At 36.7% G+C, this 19,684-nt stretch overlaps 1 protein-coding gene across 2 annotated transcripts in view; it reads right to left on the minus strand.

Moving 5' to 3' along the window:
- Nucleotides 1-19,684, minus strand: part of ATF7IP (activating transcription factor 7 interacting protein) — a gene marked incomplete at both ends in the record, with an annotated part of 51,633 nt that overhangs the window by 19,408 nt on the left and 12,541 nt on the right. For both annotated transcript variants that reach the window (XM_079549799.1, XM_079549798.1), the window contains 7 exons: nt 9,733-9,800; nt 11,318-11,953; nt 13,526-13,614; nt 14,080-14,153; nt 14,736-14,801; nt 15,798-15,935; nt 17,018-17,166. In XM_079549799.1, coding sequence (XP_079405925.1) covers nt 9,733-9,800; nt 11,318-11,953; nt 13,526-13,614; nt 14,080-14,153; nt 14,736-14,801; nt 15,798-15,935; nt 17,018-17,166 — 1,220 coding nt within the window. The remainder of the gene's footprint in view (nt 1-9,732; nt 9,801-11,317; nt 11,954-13,525; nt 13,615-14,079; nt 14,154-14,735; nt 14,802-15,797; nt 15,936-17,017; nt 17,167-19,684) is intronic.

Genomic DNA, 19,684 nt, shown 5'->3' on the forward strand with positions numbered 1-19,684 from the left:
AAGGGACAGTTGGGTTTATCAGACTGGATTTGATGGTCTGACGTATCAGAACTGCAGAGCAAAAGGCCCAAGTGGATGCTGGTGTACAGCATACCTTAAGGCCATCAAGTTATAAAGGGGCAGAACTCATCTGTATCTCTGGAGTGACAGGCACATCCAGAAGGTAACTACTGAAAGGCCAAATTAGCCTCATTGGGAATGAGTGCATTTTTCTCAGTTCCTCTGGCAGCAGAGTAGAGCCACACTACATACTACACACATGCAGTCATCACCGCGATTTTTTTCTCCCTTTTCTTTCTTACTTTTCTGCCTTAAAAAATAGTTTTTATTTCAACCCAATAGTTCTATTTTATTTTTTCCCCCAGTTCTCTCCCCCATCCCACTTCAGGGAGACTGAGCAAATGGCTATGGGGTGCTTAGCTGCCTGCTGGGTTAAATCATGAGAGAAAAAAAAAAGTTACTCCATTTTCACAAAAGAACAAATACAAGAAAGGAGCCTGAATTTAAAGGTCAAGGACCAAAGCACACATGGCAGATGATGTTGAGAAAAGAACGGAACTTTTTCTATTATAACTATTATTACAAAATTTAACCGAAACAGAAGTGGCTAGAACATCACAATATACATGTAAATAGCAAACTACTGACAAAGCTGGGGAACAGATCTCTGAACAGAAAATCTCTGAACAAAAAATGTTATCTGTTACATCATTTTACACAACACCACACATACACAGGCAAACATGCACATACCAAAATGTGGATTCTGGTATTCTGCATATGAACTTCTCTATTCAAATACAGTAATACAGTATATGCGTGATCTTTTTTGTTTTGAATTTTGATATTATATAACGCCATGGGTCAATTCATCACACAAATAACAATGCTGTATATTGTAATGCCACCTGCTTTTCATAAAGGAACATTTCAGCAAGTAAAAGTGAAAAACAGAAAAAAAATCAAACAACAAAAATCAACTCTAGGATAGTAAAACTCAAAATACTGAAGATTATTTGTAGCACACTGACAAAGCGCAGAAAATTTTATTATTAATGCTTTCTAGATCAACAAAACTGAAAAAAAATCTGGGAGTTATAAAACTAACTATCATGAACCATCACACCACTACAGTCGCACGTGACGCACCAAGGCATTATATAATAGCAAAATCGCTTTGAAATTATGGAAAGTGATGTTAAAAATATGTGCTGGAAATAGCATGTGTGTAGTGGTGATACTGAGTTTGTATGATAAAAACAAAGCTCACATACACATACAAACCCACAGATTTCAAGCACAGGCTAAGTAGCTATGGAAAACATTTTTTAGTACATTCATGAGTATAATTCTGTTACAGACTGCTTCAAACTTCTCACCCCTTAACACTTATCAATTCCAATATAGTAGCTCTCACAACATTAAAATAATTAGGCAATCCTCGCAAAGCTGTCATGAAAATTTATTTGTCCAATTCATTTGTCATCTCTTACCACAGTATAAATGATAATGCAATAAGCTAACAGTTTACTTAGTTTGTATTCTGCACAAACAAAATTTCACAGGGCTGCAATACTTATTTTGATAGTGTGCGGTTGCTTAATTGTGTGTAACTCAAACACTCTCAGCAGACATTTTACATATTGCATTTACCAGACCATTCCCCTTACTCTATTCAGTACTGCGCAATGTTTTCGACAGCATAACAAAACAAATATGGAAAAACTGAGGAATCTGTCTTAGTAATCTCTGTATGTTTTATACTCTCTCATTTCTTTGTTGCAAAGATCAGACATCAGCTCTGCTATGCCCATCAATAAGAAACATAAATCAGGAAGCATAACTAAAACCCTCTTTGGTAGAAAGATTTTTTTAGTGGTTATCGTAATTCCAAAATAAAAACTATAAAGGACCATTTGATGTAATGCTTAAAGCATCTGTGTACCGCTGTGATTTCTTCTTTAATCAAATAGTTAAAGGGTATATAATAAACACACACTTGCACACACATTTCTTTACTGGCTCTTACTCTCTTAAGGTGAAACATTTACCCTCTTTCCCCAAAGACCGCTGAAAGTTTCAAAACAGTATCATATGGGATGGCCACTTCGAACAGCAACCATATTACTAATCATTAAATGTATTTTAATTATAGCACGTTTCAGTTTAATAAAACTTTTTATAGCTATTATTCGTCCACAGTGCAATGACACCAATAGTTTAACGTTTCAATAAAACTCTTGATTTTTTGGCCCAAACTGACAAATTGGAGCCTATAAAACACAACTACAAGTCCTTACTGAAAGCTTTTCTCAGCAGCTAGGAGTTGTTTTACATAACACAGGTACAATCTCAAAGAAAGACAACCTCTGTAATAATGAATTTTAAAAGTCACCTGAAAAATTCCCAAGAGGACATCATATAGCTGAATTGAATTGCTGTTGTAAGGAAAAAAAATAATCTAGCTAATTCATTCTTGTATGACCTTTAAACTTCTAACATCTTAAGAATTTAGAGTTCAAATTAGTCTCAGGTAAAGGTTCCACCTTATAGATGAGAGCTAGCTGCATTTTAAATAGCAGAAACATCATCGTACGTTCAGAGACAAAAATCAAGTATCCCATTTTACATATATAATTACACATTTATTTTCAGTGACCAAACTATGAAACGCATTTTCACCAGTAATGGTTCAACAACATAGAATTAATAGCTGCTAATACTTTTAAGCTGGTATGTCCCCTTTGTTCACTCTGTTTCCCAATAGACATTCACAAAGTTTGTTACACATTGCAAACAAAGGGAAAAAAAAAGTTATAGATGCACTTTAATAGCATTTTACCAGATACATTTCCAATAGTCACAGAAATACCTTCGACTGTAGAGAATCAAACAAATCAAGGTACGTCACAAACATTGGGAAATGGATTGGACACTGGTGGAATTTTCATTTGAAATCATGTTAGCTGAAAAGCTGAAATGCACAGATTAAATTTAAACTGAAAAAAGATGTACTCCACAAAAGGATAAAGTGCATCCAGAGCATGGAGCAGGGAAAAAAAGACTATCTGCCCAACTTGCTGATTTAATAAATATAACTCAAAAAGACTGATTCTATGTTCACCATTTTTAACATACCCAACATCATTCAAGTCTACTCACTGTTATGTTATATCACAAAATGTTAATAAGTCACTTTAATAGATTCCCACAGTATGCTGTGCTATATTATACATTATATAGAACATTTTTAATTCCTGTATCTATAATTGGGATTCATAATAAAATACTTTAAAACTATTATAAAGATTTGTTATATAATTATAAATCCTTTTGCCCCTAACAACAACATGTACTGTAATAAATTAAAAGTGCTTGTCACATCTTCAGAAATACAACCCTATGACCTCAGGCACTGGAATGGCCTTTGGCAAAATTACTGGGACCAAGTTGCAACCTTTCTATTTCTGTGTAAACAGGAAAAAGTTGGAAGTTCAAAGACTACCACTAACACAGTAAGATGCCCCCTCTCCCTAAATCACTGCAGCCATTCCTTTTGGAGCAATAAGCAGAGGAAGGCTGAAAAGGGAGAAGTAGTAGCACAGCAAAACTATCCATCCAAGCTGCTTCCTGCTAACTCCTAACTATACTAACCCAGGCAGTATGTAATTATCAAAATCTTGCAGTTCAGGACTGTCTTCAAATATCTGACATTCTACACAACTGAGATCTTCAGAGAGCTCTTCAGAGGTGTGGACACAGGAAAAGTGCATATAGTGAGGAATATTTACCTTTTACAATCTCCCACATTGCAGATCACAATATTTTAAAGCAGGGATGAATTACTTACACAACAATGAAAGAAAAAAACAACACGACACACTGTAAGATACTGCACTAACATAATAAAATAAAAAATGAAGGTACTACTTAACAGAAATTTCCAAACTTACAAAAAACCCACAAAGAACAGAAGTTCTACGTTCCCAGTGCATGTACTGAAGCCTCACTATAAAAACGAGATGTAAAACTAAAATATTTATGAAATGTCACAGTCATTTCCCACTGTTTTCAGAATCAGCTTCAATGTGGAAAATGGAATTTAATCAATGACATAGCAGCTCTTGTTGAAAATACAAGCTTAGTTAACTTCGTTAAGGCTAAGTACAGCTTTTCTGCAACTGAAATGAAAAATGAATTTTATGAGAAATCTAATTAGAAAAGTCAAGAATGACAGATAATACATTTATTTCAATGTATATTTGCTATATTCTCTTTTTTTTTTTTAACTGAAATGTAAATTATGAGCCAATGGTGTCTTACAAATAATGATAAACATACGTAGTGGAAGGGAAAAAAAAACCTCATGCTGTGATTCTCTGCTGCCACTGCCACTGAGTAGCAATCCATGCCAATATTTTGAACAGATTTCATGATCACAGTTCATAGTCTGCTCTATAATAAATGGGATTTATTTGATATTTTCTGAGAGGAAAAGGAAAGACTTCTTTCCCCACACTACTACACACATAGCCAAAGTTGAATTTACAGAAGCAGCCAAACACACATTCTGTTCGCCTGCTTCAGCTTTTCTAGAAACACATGCAGGAAGATCAATACAAAACTTTGGGTGGGAGGAAAAACAGGGAAGATTTTAAATTGTAGAAGGCTAGAAATGTACTCTATTAGTTATAACTAACTCTATTAATCTTTTAATCTTTCCACTAATATTTAACACCATCTCCAGCTCTTTTAAAGCAATACTACTTCTAGCCCAAGCCAAGAGTGCACCTAGTAATACTGCAGTTAGTAACAGCTTAGAAGTACCAGGTTGAAAATGAAGACTTAGAACACAGCTGGTGTCAATAAAATTAGAATTTAACAAATCAGAAATTAAAAATATCTAATTAGCAGTCAACAGATAAAAGTGAAATTCAAAGTTAAATTAAAAAAAAAAAAAATCAGACATGCTCAGCTTTTTTTTTTTTTTTTTTCCCAGTTTAAATCACCACCTAGATTTTTGTTGAGGAATCAAACTATTAGCAATATGCCAATATGCTGTTACAGTAAATTACACAGATGCAGTTAGGACCAGAGCAGGATATGTGGCTGGTGTGACCACATTATGCAGCAAGAATGAACAAAAAAGAATGAACTCCTGTCAGTGTTCTCTTGTTTCCTTTGTTAAGTCTTGTAGACCAGAACAAGGAATTATCTGAGACAACAACAGGAAATGGGAGAGAAGGTGTAAAAAACCAAGGCATATCCATTTTGGTGAAGATTTAGAGCGAGACTCTTCGAACAAGAAATGAAATTTGCCAGTTTACCTGAATTACGAATTCTATGAAGACAAAGTTTGGAAGTTTGCTATGCTAAAAAATCCTAGAATAAGATACTGCCACCTGTTTTTGTGTATTTTTTTCCCCTAATTTTTATATATGGCCCCTAGAAAGGCCCTTCTATTTGTTATTTCCATTTGATTTACTTTAGATTTGATAAAATGATAATCCTGGATCTGTGATTTCCTATAGCCAAGAAAGTCATACGTTAATGCTATAACTAAGTCAATACAGGACTGTGTGGCAGAAGTAATTTTTATGTTAAAGATTATATCTCATTAACTTGTTTGATCTTTATAATATGAAAAGACTGACCATAAACAGTATATACGATACATACAGCGATTCTGAAATCTCTTCAATAATTAACACAACCGATGAGAAAACAGAACATTCTGGGTTAGTCTACACTAAGGAAAAGTGAAGTAGTAAATACAACTAACCTAACCCAGACTTGAAAATGTAATCAGCAGCAGCCACAATAAGAACTCCAAAGATCAGGCATCAAGTCACTTAGTCATAAAACCACCTGAGCTGGAAAGGACTTTTAAAGTTCACCTAGTCCAAATCCCCTGCAATGAACTGGGAATCTACAGCTGGATCAGGTTGCTCTGAACTCCTCCAGCCTGACCTTGAATGTTTCCAGAGGTAACACCTCAACTTTAATTACATTTAAACAACAGATCTGCTCTCAATTCTATTGAGAACGTTTTCCTCATTTCATGAACAACTGAAGACACAGAAATTTTTGCACCATTTGTATCAGATAGTGTTTTTGGAGATGGGAGTGACTGAAATCTTAGTCAAAAACATGAAAGGAAAACGAAAGACCTGCAACAGAAATCTGTAGCTTGTGGATTAAATTAATTTAAAAGTATGTTCAAAAAAAAAAATAAATCCAAAAGCAAAACAATAAAAACAGGAAGCTGCACAGCATAATCTTTTGGCAAGACTGGTAACAATCACTGGTAACAAGACTGGAACAAAGAATGTGACAGTGATCAGGCAATTGCAGCTGTTTTCATGCATATGTATGTATTTGAACTGCAAGTGTCTGTTTCATTCAGCTTGTACTTTTCTCTGAGATCTTCAGCAATCAAGTATTTGTTTAGTAAGATGCTACAGTAGTGCCAACAGTCACAGAGTGGTTTAATAAATATACTCTTCACAAAATATAGAAGCCATGCACTTAGTGTAGAAAGCATAGCTCTTCAGCTAAGGGGAAACCAGTATCTCCCCATTTTTATTTTTATTTTTTTTAATTTAAATAGCTCAGCTCAGTCATTTAGAGTCCCAGTTGCTAATTAAAGTCACAGAAACTGCAAGACCTGCACTAAGTTTCTGTTCCATAGCTCACTTCAGGACTGTGAACAAGATACTTCTTGATGAACTACATCATAGGAAATTTCCTTAGTAAACCAACTGATAAAACAAATTTGATATATTTTTTTTCCATTCTAGTGATTTACTTGAAATCAGCTGTTACAAAAAGCATCAAGACGTTGGTTCTTGTTTTATCAAGTGCTTTATGAAAGTTAATTACAACAGCCTTGGAGAGGACTGGCAGTTGGGCTTACATTGGCTACGTTCTTGGGGAGGAAGAACTGCACGCTGGAAGAACTGCAGTTCAAAAGGATCAATAGGGCTTTTAGATTGGAGAGCAGTATGTCCCTCAGGGACTAAAGTCACAAGACTAGTGCCAGATGGCATGCTAGACTTCTAAGATTTATAAGATTTTGCTTTGTTTTACAACAACATGGTTTCTAGAAAAGGTGGAGACACCAGATAATGATTCATTTATGATTTGCAATCTTGCTATATAGGTAATTGATTGTGTTATTCTCCATTATATCTGACCAAGCCCTGTAGTGAATTTCTGCAGCTCCCCAGCAGTGTCGAATAGCAGACTCAGAGTGATGGCCTGCCAATGCCATAATTTTCTCCAGGCCCCAGTCCTGCTTCACACAGTAGCTGGATGGTGGTAGTTCGGAGAGAATGATTGGTATATCGCTGAGAAAGCCTGGCTGCCACACTTATCCTGGGCATCATTGCACCCAAGTAGTTCACACCCATTGGTTCTCTTTTGTACCATACAGGCTGTTCTTTCATTTGCTCTGCTGTTAGCTTTAAAGGATGCAGGTAAAAGGCCGGAGGCTCTGGAGGCAACTTAGATAAATAAAGCTCCAAGGAAAAAACAGGACAGTTTGGGTCCCCTGGCATATCATACATTTTACCCATTTTATGAGGATCTTCTTCATTTTTTCCTTTTCCAGGATACCTAAACATAGCGTAACGACGCCCGTTCTTGTCCTTCTCAACAACAAAAGCATCTGGAGCCAGATCTCTCAAAATTTCCCTCCCTCGTTTGGTAAAATGCAACTGCAAATCAAACCACACCTTGTTGACGAGTGCCACAGGACTGTGCAATCCCAGTACACCAGACAGTTTAATCTTACGCAAGTCGTCAGCTGCTATAGGAGGATGGTGGTGAGTCTCATCCTTTCCCTGGATGCGCAGCATCCTCAGCATACTCACAAATACCATATTTGCACTAGCAAACTCTTTGTCCTTCATTAAGCAAATCTGACGATTGTAAGGTGGCATTTTGAGATGCCGGTTTAAGCCAGCACGCATTGACTTGTAGCTTGCCACACTGTAGGTATTTCCATCATGATTCCTTATTTTGCAATAAAATTCTCTTAAAATATCATTGAGTTCACTTACTGGAACCAATTCAAAGCTAGGATCCTTGCCATTTTTGGCCAGCCATTGCTTTAATAGGTTAGCTGCCCAGCCAGTCTGCTTGTGGGTGTTTTTGATGCTCTTAGCATCCTCTTCCTCTTCCTCCAAGCCAAAGAGGACATCCTCAGGGAAGTTAAGATTCATCTGTGCTGCTTCTACTGCTTCTTTATTTTCTGATGAAGTCTCTTCCTGTTTCAATTGCTTTTCGAAACAATTGATCAAAGTTGTACCATCAAATATGCCACAGGTATACGGCACACAGCGAACTACTTTTTGTTCTGAGAGCTGTGAAGTGCAGAGTAATACATAATATTTTGGATGTTACATAACAAAAAGCAGGTGGCATTAACTGGATTTTTCAAATGACATCGCATGTCAGTTTCATATCCTGATAGTCAATTAGAATGCATCTGGTCTTTTTTTAAATTAACCATGGCATTACACATGCTTTAACTGATTCAACTGAAAGTAAACCTAGAGACATACACTAAAAGACTGAAAACCGGAAAGCGTCTTGTATCTTGTTTCCTTCCAAATCCTTCCTTTTTGCTCACCTTCAATTGCTAAATACCACTCATGCACACAAACTTTTTTGCTAAAATCTTTTCCGGGTTTCAGACTCTACCGAAGATGAGAAATTCGAAAATATACATCTTATGCTGAAAATATATCTTAAAATCATAAATCTCAATTATTCTGGTACTGCTTTTCCTCCATATCAACTACTGACAGATTGGTACAGCTATAATCCACAGGTATCTTTTAAAAATGACAACCATTCTTTATGAAATGCTTTAATAAAAAGGTAGAGTAAGGCATGGATTATAATCTGTAACACTGATCATCTTTACTAGACTATTTATACAGGAAGTGAAAAACAGAATCTTGTCCAGTATACTTTCTTCTTGCTTTGAAACACAATTCAGATTTATCTGCACCTTGAAAAACCATTAAATGTGGAAATTTTGGGTAGAAAAAAATTAATTTTATTCCCCTTAGTAAAATTACTTCCAGTTAACAGAAATGTACATGTGAAGTGCTTTGTGTAATATCTGTACACAGAATTGTCATTACAAATCATTTCAAATACCTTAAATTTAACCTTAAAATTGCAAAGTCCAACAAATTTTAGAAGAATCCAGAAGTACTGCAAGTTCTTTGTTATGAAGTAGCTATTTCTGAAGGAAGTTTCTTTTTTTTTCTTAATAACTTTTGGATTAGTGTAAAAATGAGAGCTGCAATAGTTTGCAAAATACTTTTAGCTTCAAGTTTAAGACCTTTAGGCAAAAACTAAGTAGAGTTTCATATGTTGGCTCTGTTGCATCAGACATGTTTTTAGTGTTCTCCAGGATTACTAACTCACCTACTTATGGAAAACACACTGGAAAACTTCTGAAGAGATTATGAGGAGCTCATGCTCCCAGTAATACTCTGGATCAGAAGAAGAAAAATACAAATAGACACAAACTAGAAAGAACGGGGGAAAAAAATACCAACAATGAAGAAACACACAAACCAGAAAAAAAACCCACAACAAAAAAAAAACACCCACAGCCTAAAGTTGCTTCATTATGAGCAATGAGGGTAAAGAACTTATCTCCTGTGGATTGTAACTTCAGAAGTTTCAACAAAAATATAATCAACAACCTACCTGTGTTGTTCCCTCAGCTGTTCTCTTGTTCGCTGAAGAATCTGCTGGTGGCCTGCTTGTCTGGTTTTCTGAAGGGTCAAGAAATTGGTTCATTTGCAGTATCTAATCAATACTAAACTAAATACAGCTAGTCCACTCTACAAATTTAAAGGCAGCATTTGAAGTTGTTTGATACTAAATGCTCCTTATTTTTCAAGTGCAAGTATCCAAGCTTGATTACTATCATTTTTCAGAGGAAACAGGAAGAAAAAGCAAAATGGCACTTTTCAGTCTAGAAGTAGTATTCATTCCCTTCCTTGAATGTCTGACCATGTATTCCAAATATTTTATGGGTAATTCCCTCAGTTGTCTGAGGAGAAAACATAATTCCAATCTCTCCTGCCCCTATATGTTAACAGACAAGATATAAAGCAGAAAAAAAAAAAGTTGTTCAACACATTCATGAAAATTGACTATGTATGGTTAGAATGGAAAATATGTAAATGAGGCAAGCAGAGCAGGGACAGAATTCTTAATTCTTGCTCAACTGAACACATACCTACTTAAGCAGAAGTTGCTTGAATATTTGATGTAAACATTTAAATCAAAATTCTTCCTTCATACTCCCTTACATTTTAACCAGAGCTTAGCAGCAACTGTGCTTGCCCAAAGCAGTGTTTCAATTCTGGTGAGAAAACCACTTGGTATACACAAATGCAATGTGAACTGTAGAAAACAATACATATTTCTGGGCACAGAGACCTTTCACAGCTCTTTGTATGATATCACTATACTAGCCTTAGAAATAAACAATAATGCAAAGCGTATAATTGTCACTTTCATAGAAAATATACTTGGCATACGTATCTTAGAAATGAGAAATGAAATAAAATTATTTGTGATGTTGAGCCCTACTTGAATTAATCCTAACATTATACTGTGCCAATTAGAAACTCTTACCTATGATTTCAACACACTCAATACCACTAAGAAAATCTTGACCGCAAATAAAAATTTCAAATAAAAATTTCAACATATCTAGTATCAGAAGTGCAGAGAATTGTCATGACATGGCAGAAGATGGGGAGAAAGCATTTTAAAATATGTCAGCTAAATAGCATATCTGAACTTTTCCTGTGCTTTAAGAGCCTTTAAATCTAATTCTTTGGAATTAGATTAATATTATGTTGTGTTTTTTTTTTCTCCCATTTTGTTTAAGTGTTTTGAAAATTAAGTCAACGAACATACTTTCTGTTCTTTGGAAAGGTAATCAGATTATTCCAGAAAGTTACATTAAAAAATATAAATACGAAAATGTTAATATTAGGACAGAAGTATCTGATTTCATGCTAGGAATAATATAAATCAAGTTCTAAATAAAACAAAGCTTAAAGAGTCAAACTGTTAACTCCTAATGAGATATGATTTTCAACAATGGCTAAAACATTTGTGACAGATGATCCTGATCCTGGTAATTTCAACAGTAAGGCCACCCAGAAGATACATTTCAGTAAAAACAAAACTTCCACAGGACTAGAATTTAATGTTTTCTTTTGACAATGGTTTTCTCCTCTTTTCCTAGTGTCAACATTCAAGCATGACTTACCAACTCTGAGCGCTGTAACGGTAGATGGTTCGGCAGGAGCGGTGCTATTAAATGCGGAGAGGGGAATCTTCATATGTATGGGACCTCGATTGCTGGTAGAATTATGAAGTCCTGAAGTACCCACTGTGGGCAAAGAAGTCCTTGTGGTTTGTGCAACAGGATGTGTAGTTGAAACTGCTTGTACAGCTAATGTTGTCCGTACAGACCCAGCACTGGCTGGAGAGTTTCTCTGAACACTAGGACTGGACACAGACAGGCTGTTATTTGGTTTAGTTGTGTTAGTAGATGCCAAAGATACTGCATTTTTGGTAAGGCTACCAACTGTAGATGAGCTCTGTACAGATATAAATTCAACGCTGCCTGACTGCTGGTTAGTGACCAAAGTTCCTGCGTGGCCTTGAAGGAGCTGAGGCTGGGATGATACTGCAACAGGCACGTGCAAGATTACAGGCAAAGACTGCAATGAAACAGACATTGGCTGAGTGCTGCCACTGGGCACTTGGCTTGTGCCTACAACTGTAGCTGTGTTAGCCGTCGAAATAACTGCTGTTGTCAAAGGGCTAGAGGTCACTGGAGTCTGAGGCTTAGGATGTCCACTGGCAGGTGTCTGAGGAGCAGCAAGACTTGAAGCTGGTGCTACACACAAAACACAAAAACAGAATTTGAACCAAGAGGGTAGATCCACTCCAACACAACAAATGAAAAAATGGTTACTTTTATTTTCAAAGAAAGGCTATGTGTGCTCTTTTTTCTGCTGTACACTGTGAAATTCGGTGGTCTAGTTTAAGATAGTGTATACCGTATTTCTATTTGAAAGAACTAAATACAAATGACAAAATTTACAAACAATTGAGACGCAGAAGCTTGAGGAGCTGAGATTCAAATGATGAAAATACATGAAGTACAGCACTTTAAACACTTGCTACAGAAACAGTAGAACAACCGGTCCTTTAGAAAACACAAGAAGACAAAAACGAAATCAACTTGACTAAGTTACTTTGTATGGGCAGGACATTGTATCTAGAAGATGCTACTGAAATAAGGATTAATGTGCCAAAGAAAGTATTTGCTTTTATGCAACAAAATTTTGGGATTAAATCTCAGGAGCACAATATACTAAATATAACCATTACATTCCTATTATGTGCTGGTTCTGAAAAAAAAAAAAAAAAGATAAATAAATCAGTTTTAAGTAAACAGAATTTTAAAACTGAAGATGGTGTGAGAATGGTGAGATGGTGAAGAATATAATTAATTGTGGTTTTGATTCTAAATTCCTTATAAAATTCCAGTATTGGAATTCCACTTGTGATTCCTTTAAGAAATGAGGCTTGTGACTTCCTTTAGTTCCTCACTCAATTTTTATAGCCACTAGTCAGAGAGCACAATAATCAGCATCCTACTACAATCAAGTGCAAAAAAATGGCCTGTGAGACATGCGCTTCACTTCTCAGCAGTGAAGAAACTTCAGCAGTGGAGAAACTTCATGTTTTTCTGCCTTACCCAGGCAAGCAGTCTGCTGTAGCATTTTATTTGCCCAGATGTTCTAGTTGGCCATGTCAATGTATTTTTTGCCTTGCCTAGTAAGCACGTTACACAAACATAAATGCCATCCCGAAGAAAGCAACAAAGATGATAAAAAGGCTGGAAAGAATGAGCTATGAGGAGAAGCTGAGGACACTCTGGACTCCAGACTGGAGAAAAGAAGACTAAAAGGTGATCTCATTGCTCTCAAAGACTTCCTGAGATGAAAAAGTGAAGAGGAAGGTGCTGGTCTCTTCTTCATGGTAACTGAGGACAGGATGTATAGGAGTGGTGTAAAGCTGTATGAGGAGCTTCAGGCTACAAACAAGGAAAAATGTCTTCATTGCAAAGGTGGTCAAACACTGGAAGAATCTACCTGCAGAGGTGGCTGATGCCCCTTGCCTGTCAGTGTTAAACATTTCAACAACATCCTAAAAAATATGCTTTAATTTTTGGTTAGCCCTCAAGAGGTCAGGCAGTTGGCCTAGATGATTTTCGAAGGTCCTTTCTAACTCAATGATTCCATTCAATTCTAAACTGGGAATGCGGTAGGCAGCCAAGAGTAATGATGTCAGGAATAAAGAATTTCTACAAAACAGTTTTGGTCTGTTTAGTTACCTAATTAATGGAAAGTAATCAAACTTTCATGAAGTTAATTTATAAAGGCCATAGGCGGTTTCTCACCTGCATTCACAGGGGCTTGAAGAGTTGCTGGTTTACTATCTCCTACATTCCTCTTTGATTCCAGCATCTGCCTCACCGTGGTAATATTTCTATAGAAAGAAGATTGTTAGCACTTCTCAACAGGTATAGTGATGATGGGGAAAAAAGGCTATATTGCAAGGCTATTAGTTTCATTAATTTTATAATCTGATTTATCTTCTGCCTCCACAAGCAAATTAACACTGTATATTCCTCTACTAAAAAACAAAAACAAAGAAACAAAAAAAACCCTCAGAGAATTACTTATTTACAAATTTTCAAGCTTTTGCGCTGAGCTTGCCTTTTGTCAAGTGAATTTTCTCATTAGACTTCTATCATCTTTAACTGTTAACACATCGTTTAACCTAGGAATTAATTCAATACTGTCCATTTGTGAATTCTGTGAATAAAAACTGAATTTTACAGTTGAATAGCAATGAAGGAAGAACACTTTAATTAAAAAACAAACAATCAAATTATTTATGTGAGGTCCTACTCCGAATTTTAACATGACTGTAGTGATGTGCTTTGTTTACCGGTATGTCAGATTGTTTGCATTCACAGTGCTACTTGCTGCTTTTCCTGAGGACAGAGATGGGTTTGGTGTATTCTAAAAAAGAAACAAAAATATAAAGAAAAACAAAACAACTACATCAGCTTGTGGATTAACTGTAGTCCATACAGATTCCTTTCTACACTACTTTCGACTATTTGGTCCTACCTGCCTCACTCCTACACAGTTTCTCCAAGCCTCTTGTCTTTAGGATTTTATAGCATAAGAATCAATATTTCTTTTTGAACTGTTATGAATTTTTAGCTCCCACTTCGTCACAGTAACTAACCCAAAATACTTATTCTAGACAGATTTGTATTCATTCCTCTATTCTCTTCCCTCCCTTCCTAAAATCAGATATTCATCCTGTACTCTTCATATTGAAGTAAATTACTTTTTCTTACATATAATTTAAGGGGCTTCCACACTAACAATGTATAAAAGACCTTCTGTGCAAATGAGACCCACTGAATAGATGTTGAAGACTCTATTCCTAAGAATGGCGCACTTTTAGTCAAATAAGACAAATCTACTTTGTGAATACCACTGAAATAAGTCGCATATTCCTGCATACAAAATTTCCTCAATACAAGGCTTAGATTAGCTCACAAATACAAATACTGCAAACACAGTTCTTACTTCCTGTTTTTTCTTCATATCCTCCTTGGCAGCTCCAAACCGTTTTGTCAATCGAGAGATTTTAGCCTAAATGGAAAGAAGAGAAAAGCCAGTAAACCAAACCACAAACACAAGAACCAGTAAAGAAATTACACAAACCAAACGTTTATACAGCCTGGAAAGCCAACTGTGTTCTGGGCTGCATTAAAGAAGGGGTGGCCAGGAGGAACAGGGAGGTGGTTGTCCCCCTCTACTCGGCTCTTGTGAGGCCCCATCTGCAGTACTGCGTCCAGGCCTGGGGCTCCCAGTACAGGAAGGACGTGGAGCTCTTGAAGCGGGTCCAGAGGAGGGCACTAAGATGATGAGAGGGCTGGAGCACCTCTCCTATGAGAAAACGTTGAGGGAACTGGGATTGTTTAGCTTGGAAAAGAGAAGGCTCCAGGGAGACCTCATTGTAGCCTTCTAGTACTTGAACGGAGCTTATGAACAGGAAGGGGAATGCCTGTTTACGAAGGTGGAGAGTGATAAGACAAGGGGAAATGGTCTTAAACTGAGACAGGGGAGATTTAGGTTAGATATGAGGAGAAGTTTTTCACACAGAGGGTGGTGACACACTGGAACAGGTTGCCCAAGGAGGTTGTGGATGCTCCATCCCTGGAGGCATTCAAGGCCAGGCTGGATGTGGCTCTGGACAGCCTGGTCTGGTGGTTGGCAACCCTACACATAGCAGGGGGTTTGAAACTAGATGATCATTGTGATCCCAGGCCATTCTGTGATTTTATGATTCTAAGAAAATATTCTTTCCATGAAAGACAGTACTACTATATGACTTTGGAGCAGCAGAAAGACACCAGCGTGTATCACAATCCTACGTTATGCATGACTTTTCACTGCTATTCATAACATAACTGTTCACTTACTATTCATAACAAAGATAATGTACTTATTCACTTTTTTTTTTTCTCCTCTCATCCTCCTGTGGAATCAAACTGCCTTCCCAAACAGCAGCAACAGGAAACTTATTATTAAATGCTGAGGAATTTGCTAAATTTGACACTTGTATGCAATTCAATACACACTCACCTGTAGTTCAGTAAGCACGGTTTTATGCCTCTTGTTACATTCTACTTTCTCTATTCGCATTTTCAAGTCTGCCAGAGTCTTGTCAAATACAGCACACTGTAAAGCAGCAAGTTTTTCTTCTAACACTCTCTGGATAACCTGCCAAATTAGGATGGGAAAAAAAGGAAAAGAAAATTAATCCTAAAACTTGGGAGACTGGCTATAAAAATATTGTCAACTCAAAAAGAATTTTGCCACAAATGACACTGGTTGTGCCTTGTCAACCAATTAAATTTATCATAATCAATAATAAGAATGTGGTTACATTGCTAAACAACGTGTTTATGTCTGTTTTGACAAATATATATATCCCTTCCTACCATTAACTCAATACATTAATTTCACTGCAGTATGATAAACATATATAGATTTATAATTGATAAAAAGAATCTTAACAGAAGACATTTTTGTACCACTGTGTTTACACAGGTTAAATTTTTCCCTTCTTTTCTACTCTTTATAGTGACATTGGCATTTGAAGAACAGAAACTGAAAGTGTTTAATGAAACTTTAGTTTTTGATACACAGTTTCCCCTAAACAGAAATGCCCTGTGCTGCTTTAGCTGCAGAAGATAATAATGGCAAAAGAAGAGACTAATTTCTGCAAAGTCTACTTACTACATTTATCTTTTCCCCTTCTGCTCCTAAATCTTTACTACTGCAAAGTAAAAAATCTCCATAAGAAAAAGAAATAAACAAGCAATAAAAGTGGTTGTCTGGATCCTACACTGAAGTTACAATATGCACCACCATAGCTCTACAAAAATCTGCAAAACACTATGTTTGATAACTCATTATTATGAGAGACTTTCTTTAAAGCTGGGTACAAAAAGCAAAGCACACGTAAACATTTATCATACTAAAATGCCACCTTTACTGAGATTCTTTTATTCTCCATCTACAGTCACATTTCACTTAAGAACTTAAATGCTTAACACATTTCAAATACAATTCTTGTGACATGCTTTCCAAATGGCATTTAGTCTAAGTAAGGCTACCTAGGACTTTATAAATTGAACCTCTGTTGTTATTTTAATTATGTATGATTTTGAACCAAAAAATGAGAGAAAGTTTGTGTGTACGTGACTAGAGAGTGCGTGGGAAAAGACAGGTAAAGTGGTAAGAGAAAATAAAGATATGAGATATTGTTTTGCCATCTTCATTCTTCACTTCCTCTCTACCTTTTCTAACTTTTGGTCAACATCTCTTCTGGCTGTAATTTTCACTTGGAATTCTGCTTCATAATCTTCCTCTCCAACATATCGACGCCGTTTAGAATGCACGCTGTCCATGTCCTCAGATTTTGAACGCTTTCTTCTTGATACTTCACCTGAAACAATTAGATACAACTGCTGATGACGAATCTTAAAAACAAACAAACAGAAACCAAATGAAAGCAAAATAAGAACAACCAGAAGAACTACCCCCAAACAGATACTTGCAGAATTGCACGAATATTATGAAGTTTCATTTTTTATCCACTTAAGCATTTTTCATTCTAGAACAGTAAGAATGCCTTCAGAAAAGCAATGTATTTGACAACATCAAAAGAGAACAAGTCCCTTTCTCTCCATACATTGCTGCCAAGAGTTCCGCTTTGTGATTCACCAAACCAAACCACTACCTCAAATGCAAGACCACACAGCCATTCCTCTCTTGCCTGCCTCCATTTCTTCCTCTTCCTACCAGCACCATCCTGAAATGTAACATGGCTTCTCAGAAGCAAAATAAAACCTCTTTCTGAAAAAAGTATTTTTTTCTCAGTAACCTATTAGCCAATTAAAACTTCTACTTCACTCTGCCTGTGTTAGCAGAGTTCTTTCCTATCTGTCATGAATTCTTAACCTGTACCTCCAACCTCTGAATAAGAGAGCAATCGGATCTTTTTCTTACTATTTGAGCAAGAAGGAAAGTAAAAACCTGATGAAAGAAGAGGCTCAAAACAGAACTATATTATGAAGGTTATTTTCATTACAGTGATGAAGCACGGAAGAGCAAAAAGAGACCTCATTCATTCCTCCAGCTCCTGGCACCATATGCTCTAGTGATGTGGATACAGAATGATGTGCCCAGTAAAGGGAAGTAAAGAAAGTTATAGACCATTCTGTGTGTGTTTGTCCATACAAACATCAAAGACCATGAGCTTCACATTTGAGGATGAGTCAGAAAGACAGGATTAGTAGATAATGGAGAATGAAAAAGCACAACAAATAGTGACTTTCCATTTTTCTTTAATTATATTACACACACTGTGCGAGTCCTATTTTTAACTTCAGAGATTATTTTCTAATTTTCTGATGGTCACATTTCTGATGGTTTTCCATGTTGAGAGCTGCACTAAAAAGACTATAGTGTACTAAAAATATTAAAAGGCAATTTTAAAACTCTGTGTGACAACCTTTATCTAAAAAAAAATGAGAGCATAGGTATTCACATTTTAGGTGAATACAACAGGACTACAGGACTCCATATAAACACTGCAGAATGCTGAGTATCTGTGAACAGTTTAAATGTCTAAGGTGTAATTTTTTGTTTTTATTTTTTCAGAATGACAGTAAACAGTGACGAATGAAAACAGCTATAGCTCAAGCTTTCTTCCATCCATCAGAAAAGCCTGCAGAAAGTGAATAAATTTTAAACTGCAAAGTTAGAAAACTATCCACAGACTACTGGAGACAAGCTTACTAGGATTTTCTGTACACTGTTTGCCTACTCCCAGTCAGTCATTTGAGAAGAAATCAAACTATTCATGAATGAAACAATTAGCTTGTAACATACAAGAAGTACTTATTTATTTATCAAAACATGTTCAATAATTTGTTCTGAAGCAGAGGCTACATTAAATCATACTGCAGCTTGATTATCTTTGAAGAACTTGAGGGTGCTTGCTGCTGATGGAAAGGATAGCAATGGGAAGTTGTGACTCCTGAAAACAATAACAGCTTTGAGTTGCATCAGTTGCTCCTGATTGAAGGGTGTTTTCCACTTATGTTCTAGTTAACACTTTATGCACACTGAAACATCCTTTCAGCATGTACTGGCGAGAAGCCTAAATAATGGCTGGGCCTAAAGCACAGCTCCCAGAGCATGGCTAACAACAGCTGAGAAACTTTGCAAAGTAGGGTGCACAGAAGGTGGTCATGGTCACCATGCTCAGCAATGGTGATGACCTACCATGTGACATCATCTCCACTGGGACAGTTCCCCTTGTCATGTCCAAGCCCCCATGCAAACAGAGCTCTCCTGGGTGAGGATATGGCTTTGCAAATCTCAAGCTGCCTGGACCTCTAGGGTGTCTCTTTCTGTATGAAGCCCTGGCAGAGAGAGATGAACTTCTTGCCTACAGGAGGTATAAACTAGTGGGGCAGTCACGTTACCAAGCAAAGAAGCTACAGAAGGAGGTCAGGAGATGAAATAACATCAGAGATAATTAAACAGAGATTGACCGGATGAACTGTAAGATCCTTCAGCTTCAAGAACCAGAACCTCCAGCTACACCAAAGGACACAGCCAGAGCTTGTCCTGTTGCAAAGTGGAAATTCCAACAATGACAAAAGTAGGAAGCACCAGGACAGTGGCTCCCAATATGCCTGCAGGTGCACAGGATAACTAAAGATTTGGATCTTATCATTTCAGATTGCTGAAAGTTCTGCCCAGGGAAACGCCTGAACTATCTGAGCCTGAGCCATTCAGCAGCACGATGCAGAAGTCAAGAGCAGTAACTGTGGATGACTCCCTACCTGCAGGGAACAGAGATTCCCATCTGCAATGGACAGAATGACCTCATAAAAATCTAAAAACAGGAAGTGTGCAGGGATGGGGTTAAGAAAGTTAAAAGCCACCTTCAG

This window comes from Tetrao urogallus (assembly GCF_951394365.1).
Source record: "Tetrao urogallus genome assembly, chromosome: 1".
Taxonomy (NCBI): domain Eukaryota; kingdom Metazoa; phylum Chordata; class Aves; order Galliformes; family Phasianidae; genus Tetrao; species Tetrao urogallus.